General features: G+C 46.9%; 2 protein-coding genes across 2 annotated transcripts in view; both read right to left on the bottom strand.

Moving 5' to 3' along the window:
• Positions 1-4,918, bottom strand: part of LOC106818544 (hepatocyte growth factor receptor-like) — a 9,421-nt gene extending 4,503 nt beyond the window's left edge. Inside the window, exons 1-9 of the mRNA XM_014823245.1 lie at positions 4,795-4,918; positions 4,479-4,601; positions 3,798-3,956; positions 3,272-3,421; positions 2,662-2,859; positions 2,121-2,322; positions 1,652-1,732; positions 1,177-1,358; positions 321-430 (exon numbers count right to left, since the gene is read on the bottom strand). Of these exons, the coding sequence (XP_014678731.1) occupies positions 321-430; positions 1,177-1,358; positions 1,652-1,732; positions 2,121-2,322; positions 2,662-2,859; positions 3,272-3,421; positions 3,798-3,956; positions 4,479-4,601; positions 4,795-4,866 (1,277 nt within the window). The 5' untranslated portion in view covers positions 4,867-4,918. The remainder of the gene's footprint in view (positions 1-320; positions 431-1,176; positions 1,359-1,651; positions 1,733-2,120; positions 2,323-2,661; positions 2,860-3,271; positions 3,422-3,797; positions 3,957-4,478; positions 4,602-4,794) is intronic.
• Positions 4,919-7,245: 2,327 nt separating this feature from the next.
• Positions 7,246-7,979, bottom strand: part of LOC106818543 (hepatocyte growth factor receptor-like) — a 3,938-nt gene continuing 3,204 nt past the window's right edge. The window contains exon 6 of the mRNA XM_014823244.1: positions 7,246-7,342. Coding sequence (XP_014678730.1) covers positions 7,246-7,342 — 97 coding nt within the window. The remainder of the gene's footprint in view (positions 7,343-7,979) is intronic.

The raw sequence follows: 7,979 nt of genomic DNA, 5'->3' as shown, positions 1-7,979 counted from the left end.
TCTCTCTCTCTCTCTCTCTCTCTCTCTCTCTCTCTCTCTCCCCCGCTCCTCTCTTTCTCTCTCTCTCTCTCTCTCTCTCTCTATATATATATATCTATCTATCTCCCTTTCTTTTTTTCTTTTTTTCTTTCTTTCGCTTTCTCTGGTGCCAATCCACTTATTTTGTTAGCACTTTCGGACTAAGGCCCAACCCACAACGAAGGATGGCAACGTGGAGCTCTCTCTAGAATCACTCAACACGCTGTGGGACGGCCGCAGTTATGCCGAAGCTACTATAAGACTGCAGCTGGTGGCGCGGCGGTGGCGCTGGCGTCGCTTACATGCAGTTCCTCGCTGCGAGGTCCCGGTGTACGAACTTCAGTTCAGACAAGTACTTCATGCCGTCGGCTATCTGCAGACTGAACCTGAGCAAGATTCTCACGGTAGGCGTCTGCCAAATAAACAAGAGGCAGTAAATATCACGTGTAAATCACATGTAAATCACGTGTAAATCACGTGTAAAACACGTGTCAATCACATATCAATCACGTGTCAGACGCGAATCAATCAGGCATCAATTACGCGTCAGACAGAAATCAATCACGTATCAATCACTTGTCAGACACGCCTAAATTCTGCATGCGCGTAAAAGCCTTTATGATTTCAATCTATTTCCAAATAAAACGTGAGTGCTCTCAAACCCCTTATACAAATAACGTACTGCAGTCACACACACACTCTCTCTCTCTCTCTTTCTCTCTCTCTCTCTCTCTCTCTCTCTCTCTCTCTCTCTCTCTCTCTCTCTACCCCGTCATCGTTTGCGAATCTGACTGCCAAGGCTCAATCGCATTCTCATGTTTAAAATGTTTTCGCTAAGGGTGTGCAAAGTCAGAGCTGAAACTTCCCCATACGAAGCGGAAACCTTCTATAGTAGAACGCGAAGCTGCCGCACGTATCGGCGTAAGGAAACGTCCGAACGCTTCTGCAGTTAAGAGCATTGCTTTTAATCTCTACAAACTCTTTAGTTCTCAACCTACACACCGAGAAAGCCTACAATAAAATGGACCCCACCCCTAGAAAGTAGTAAATCTCAATATCATAGACTACCCTTCTCTCTAAAAGGAAATCTAAACCTATCCTCAACAGATCGTCAATATCCAATGTTTCCGGCCGATAGATGGCGCTGGCGGCACTCACATTGTTCTCGTCGCGTATGTAGGAGAGCAGGTCTCCGTTCTGCATGTAAGGCAGTACTACCATCGGTCCGTCAGTACCGCTAGGCAGGCAAATGCCTATCAGTGGCACGACGTTCTCGTGCTTAAAGTCCTTCATGATGAGCCCTTCCTTAAAGAAGGCGCGCGTGTCTTGATCCTGGACTCCTGCCAAGAGGAAACAGACGGAGGTTCGGGTTAGACCGAGTGTGGGAGTAGACCGAGTGGGGTGGGGAGTGTACCGATAAAGGAGGGTTAGACTGAGGATGGAGGGTTGACCGAGGAGAGAGGGTTAGAAGAAAGAGGGAGGGTTAGACCGAGAAAAGAAGGTTAGACTAAGGAGAGGGGGAGTAGACCCCTAGTCCTAGTGGGCTCGACGGAGGACAGAGGGTTAGACCGAAAAGGAGGAGCGAAGGAAGGTGGCGTGCGAATCGCATGGATGGCAGGTAGGTGGCACTCACGGTTCAACGTCTTTATGGCGACGTCAATAATATCCATCTTGTCCTTGACAAAATGACCTTTGTACACGCAGCCGAAATGACCTGAAAGTGAATCCAAGAACAATCTGTAAGTTGATCGATGACTCATCGCCAATTGTAATTCCCGTTGGTAATTAATCACATATTTCTGTTATTTCTATTATGGGAGAGTTTCTCATTATCTACGACCCGCACAAAGCTTCTTCATTTCCGAATGAGCTTTCCTTGATTTCAGAACCTCCCCACACAGCTTCGCTCTCTCTCTTTCCCATTGGCTTCCTTTTTCCCCCACAGCTTCTTCTTCTCTCTTTCTCGGTTTCCTTCTCACCCAATCGCACCATGTTCCTCAGACAAACTTTCCCTAATCTCAGATCTTCCCCCTCCCCCCTCACCCCACAGCTCTCTTCTTCCCCACAGCTTCTTCCTCTCTCTTCCTCCGCGTCTTTCTTACCCGATCCCAGCACTTCGCCGAGGATGAGCTTTTCCCTGGCAATCAGAACGTCGGCAGTCTCCAGCATGAAGCGCAGCTCGTCGTCGAGGTCCAGGATAGCTGCCGCCTCGCCAGGGGCCGTGTCGTACGGCTGCGAGGCGCCCGGGTGAGGGGTGTAGAAGACGCGAGCGTTGGTCTCCTTGCGGAAGGGTCCGATGCGGCGCTGCGAAGGTATACAGAAGACAGAGGTAAGACACAGGAGGAGACCGGAGAGGGCAGTTGCGAGACAGCTGGGAATCGAGGGAGCGAGAGAGCGAGGGCTAGACAGAGAGATAGCGTGAGATATAGAATCTGCGAAAAGGAGAGCCTGAGAGACAACGAGAGAGTGAGAGAAAGAGAGAGAGAGAGCGAAAGGGCAAAAAAAAGAGATAGAGAAAGAGAGCGAGAGGGAGAGAGAAAGAGATAGAGAAAAAAAGGGAGAGAAGATGGTGGGATGCCCGAGTGAGCATCTGTATAAGAAGTGACCGTCGTTACTACGCCGAAGACTACCTTCTGTTCGTACCTTGCGCATTATAAGGAATATAGCGATCACAGGCACAGCCAGCGCTAGCAGCGTCCCCAGCACGTACAGCGCTACGTCGCCACTAGAGCGCTCTATTAACGCGTTGGTCGTAGGTGGCGCCAGTGTCGACGTCGGCGTCGTGAGCTGCGACGAGAGCACGAGGTTGCCGACGACGGTGTCGATGTTGCCGACGGAGACCTGCGCGAGCAGACGACAGACAGGTTGGCCAATCAGCTTCGCGTTTTCTCGCAGGAAGAAGAGAAAGTTCAGGAACTACACATTCCTTCTAGTCATGTATATTATCCAGAATAATAATGATAATCATGATAACAATAATAATAACAATAACAACAATAATTATTATAATAATTCCTATGGGAAGGAACCCCAATAAACCTAGGGTTGGGACACGCGTACGGTCAACCCAGAAGCTGCTGGCTCATGCTATGATTAAATTTTAATAATAATAATAATAATAATAATATGAGTCATTATCCTTCTGACCTGATAAACAAGTCGATACTTCATAGAGGTAACTGCTTCTAATACTAGCACACACGACCACCAGGGGGCGCATGCGATCAACGGGACAATAGCGCGGGAGACTCACGGTAACTGTGTACGGCTCGTCCGTCTCTCTGTCGACCGGCAGCACGCACGTGACGCTAGTAGCCGACAGGCCGACGACCGCGCACGTGTCGTTGAGTCCTAGGTCGACAACGATGGCGCTAAAATCGCCTGCAGCCAAGAGGTTCTCTCCCTGTCGGGGAAAACAAAAGTGCAGCGTAATGGAGGGAGGGTGTGTGGGTGAAAGACAGTATGTTAGTCGGTTTTAGCAATGTTTCTACGGCGGCTGTTTGTCTGTTGTTGCTGTTGTATTTGTTATTATTATTATTATTATTGTTATTTATAATATTATTATTATTATTATTATTACTATTACTATTTTGTCATTATTATTACGCATATTACTACGAATATTATAATATAAATATTATCATCATCAATTATCGTAATCATTGGTATTATAATTATTGTTGTTGTTATTGTTATTGTTGTTGTTGTTGTTGTTGTTGTTGTTGTTATTGTTGTTGTTGTTGTTTTCGCTGCTCCAGCCGCGTACGGGGCACACATACATATATGGTCAGTTGCTCAGCTTGATAACTCAACAGATAGGTGACATTCTCTGTCGCGTTTCCCTCCACGGGAGAGAGCGGCAGGAAGACGGGATCCGGGTAGTACTGGAAGCGGCGCAGATATCCGGCATCCGGTTCGAACATCTGATCCTGCTTCACCTGGAAAGAAAGGACGACTAGAAGAGGAACAGGGTACTGAAGCCATACAGCGCATCTCTCTGCATGTAATCCGCATGTAGAGAATAGTGGTGGTAGAAGATGAAGAACGTGGAACGTGGATACGCGATGAGCCAACGATCAGCTAACTCTCTTCCTCGCCCGCTCTCTCTTCCTCTTTCTGTCAGTCGATCTCTCTTAAACCGTCTGCCTCTCTCTCTCTCTCTCTCTCTCTCTCTTTCGCTCTCTCTCTTTCTCACAATCTCTTTCTTTTCTCTCTTTCGCTCTCTCCTTCTCCCTGTCGCTCTCTCTCTCGCTCTCCCTCTCGCTTCCCCCCTCTCTCTCTCTCTTGCTCCCTCTCTCCATTTATCTCTCTCTCTCTCTCACTTTCTCTCTCACTCCACATACTCCTCCCTTTCCTTTCTCTCTCATTTTCCTCTGTCGTTCTCCCTCAGTAATACTAAATCCCGACACAGAATCGGTTGCTACTGTTGTTGCGCAGGGTGACCGAGTGTATGACCTCACCCCATCCATGACGAGAATGGCTAAGACCGGATATGGGTCCTTGGGGGTCACCACGAGGTCAAGGTCGGCAACGTTCGGCGAGAGGCACTCGAGGGTCCGGCCGTCCTTGGAACTGCGACACTCCTGCATGACAGACGAACGATGGTGACATGTGAACACGCGCGCTCTCCCACATCAAATTTGCTGTCTGTATGTTATGTTTTGGTAATTTTGGCCGACAAAAACATCTTCTAAAGCTACCTCAGCCTCATCTCACGCAGTGCGCTGTAGCTGTCCGTTAGTTCCAGACTAGCTACGTCGTATATTTCGTACTCACCTGCTCATAATCACAGACGGTGATGTTCACTGCCCGGCGTGACCTCACCACGGGACAGAAGTTGAAGGTCATTAGGGGTCGGGCCGCACAGTCCAGGTTGTTACCGGTGACAGTGATCAACAAACCTCCGCTGCAGAGCAGACAAGGAATAGTGAGCATACGGTGAGAGCACGGTGGGAGGGCATAGTGAGCAAACCTAGGATGAAGTCGCTACTCGTTAGATAGAGGTACTCTCTTCTTCGAGGGATGAAACTACTCTCCCTTTCGTTAGAACTCTCTCTCTCTCTCTCTCTCTCTCTCTCTCTCTCTCTCTCTCTCTCTCTCTCTTTCTCTCTATTGCCTTTCCCCTATTAGTAAGCCTGCATGGTAAGATTAGCATTCAGTTGAAAAGAGCCTCGACTTTAACGAAAGTACAGACACTCTAGATGAGTTGCATTTTAGTTAATTAAATATAGTAATTAATTAAACTAATTGCATGATACTTCGTTTACTTAATTATTTATTTTATTTCTAATTATTTACTTAATGTTATTAAATTATTCAAATTAATACACATAATTTTAATTTGGTTTAGTTTAATTAACTAAAACTATTGCATGATTAATTTGTGAGACGCGTACTTCTTCTTTGTCGTTGAGCATGGTCAGGTAGACGTTGATTAGGCTCCAGGTAGCTGGTGGGCGTCGTGTAGTAACGCCGGCGTAGTTCCGCGCTAGAAACACCTCCGACATCTCTGTCACCGACAGATGGATCTCACAACAATCTCCGAGATTTTACCCTGGAATAATATTTCATCGTGGCAGCATATACCAGCAATCTGCCACCAGTTATCAACATTGTGTGAACTAACAGTTATCAAACATAAGCCTATATATATATATATATATATATAGATATATTATTATATATATATAATATATATACTATATATATATAATATATACTATGTACGTTATATATTATACATGGTGTATATATATATACTATATATAATATATATATATACGTGATAATACATGCTATCATATATACTCATAATATATAATATATATACTAATCAAGCAGCAATATTAAGTAAGGAGAGTGGTTGTAAACGGTAAAATGCCCTGAAAACCATGTTGACCAGTATTAGTCGAATTAATAAACTTTGCCCAGTGCTTATTTGACGCATTCTTTCGCCCAGTATTAGTGATTCAGGCTTTTCCTACTTGTTCATATAAAACAAACCGCATTGGTCCCTTACGATGCACATACGCACACTACGCTACGTCAAATAACACGACGCGGAAAGTTTATATAATGCGTTTCCTTTTTATTAGACTAATTACGCAACACATGCACGTTTCAGTGCATTTTACCGCTTTGTACGCTCCTTGTCTTATATGCTCTTGATTATTACATGTTATATACCCCGTACATATTATATGTATATATAGAGAGAGAGAGAGATAGATGAGAGGAGAGAGAGAGAGGAAAGGACAGGTGTAGACTGACCTCATCGAGTTTCGCCCAAGTCTACATTTCTCGAACAAGGACTCCGAACCACGGAGACGCAGCCAGCCCTACTCGTGGACCACTCTGTGCAACAATCGATCGCCCCTGCAGACCCCCCCGCCCCCCCCCTGTTTACGAGCGATTGGAAACATCGGCATTCTCGCCCTGAAACATTCAACCCTCACTGTCTAGTTTATTATACATAATTTTGATGTTGCTCGATTCTATGCTATTTATCATCGCTATATAGACGCTATGACTAGAAAAGAGAAAGACAGAGAAGAACTACAATGGTTTGCGGCATGTTAGAAGGGAGCACGGAAGGAGGAGTTACTGAGGTTTTGGTGCGTAAGAATTAAGAGCATCCCTGGAATAAGACCGGCTTGGACAGACCAAAGAGAACATGGTATAGGGACAGTGCAGGAAAGATCTGAAGGACTTGAATATAGATGTAAGCGATTCAACAGGCAGAGGAACAGAGAACGGCGGGAGGATCGATCATTGCAAGTCCAACCAGGCAGCGGAAAAGATGCGACCTATAACGAAGATGATGATTGATGATTGAATGATAGAACGAATATACTCTACTACAACTTCGCCACACACTAACGGCATTACGGTAGTATCTCTGCAGAAAATGTTTTCAACCAAACGTACATCGTGCCACTGCCAATAATGCGCTTTGAATATAACAGTATTCAAGCATTTATTTGATTAATAGTAAAGTTAAAAATAAATTTAGCCTATGTGTAACCCAGGGCAGACCCCATTTCCTAGAGTCGAAAGCATTTTTTAAATACAGTCAAGTTTGTACGTTAAGCACCACTCAAGGCAACCTTGAAAGCTGCCCTTTTTTTTTCTTTTTTTTTTTGTTTCTTATTAGACAGGGCCCGGCGCGGGCCGCCTAAAGTCCCGGCGCGCGCGGCGCGGCCCTTGTCCATTCCATCGAGGTATCGGCTACACAAGAGTTTGCTGTATGCTCTCAAGTGGAACATCGATTTTCGCATTCAGCTCAGCTCCTAAGCATAGGCCACCGCCGCAAATAGACACCCGTCTATAAAAATGCGCTTTCTCATGTCCACTTCAAGCACCGACCCTTATACGTCCAGGTCCACCCGCCGACCTGCACGACCCTGATATACGCAGCGTCTCCGACCTTCAACTGCGCGACCCTATGTGCAAGTCTGACCGGCGCTGCCCCGTGACCCTTACTACGCAGCCGTCCGACTCACTGCGCGCACCTTATTGTGCAAGGTCTGAACCCGCGCTGCGTGACCCTTATACGCAGCCGTCTGACCGCCCCGCTGCCGGTGACCCTTATACGCAAGTCCGACCGCGCTGCGCGGCGACCCTTAATACGCAGGTCCGCACCGCCGCACTGCCGAGCGACCCTTATAACGCAGGTCGCTCGACCGCGCTGCGCGAACTCCTTTCATTAACACAGCGTCGACCGTGCCTAAGCCGACCCTTATTATCACAGGTCCGACCTGTGACTAGGCCCGACCCTTTATTACAACAGGTCCGCACCGCAGGCTGAGCGAAAACCCTTATATACCAGCGTCCCGACCGTGCTAAGCGACCCTTATACGCAGGTCCGGACCGCCCGCTAAGCGACCCTCATATACACAGGTCACCGACCGCCGCTAAGCCGACCCTTATTACGGCAGGTACCGACCGCGGGCTAGCCACCC

Source organism: Priapulus caudatus, unplaced genomic scaffold (genome assembly GCF_000485595.1).
Source record: "Priapulus caudatus unplaced genomic scaffold, Priapulus_caudatus-5.0.1 Scaffold2323, whole genome shotgun sequence".
NCBI lineage: Eukaryota > Metazoa > Priapulida > Priapulimorpha > Priapulimorphida > Priapulidae > Priapulus > Priapulus caudatus.
The sequence above is the reverse complement of the archived record's forward strand: the minus strand, read 5'-3'. Positions and strand labels throughout refer to the sequence as shown.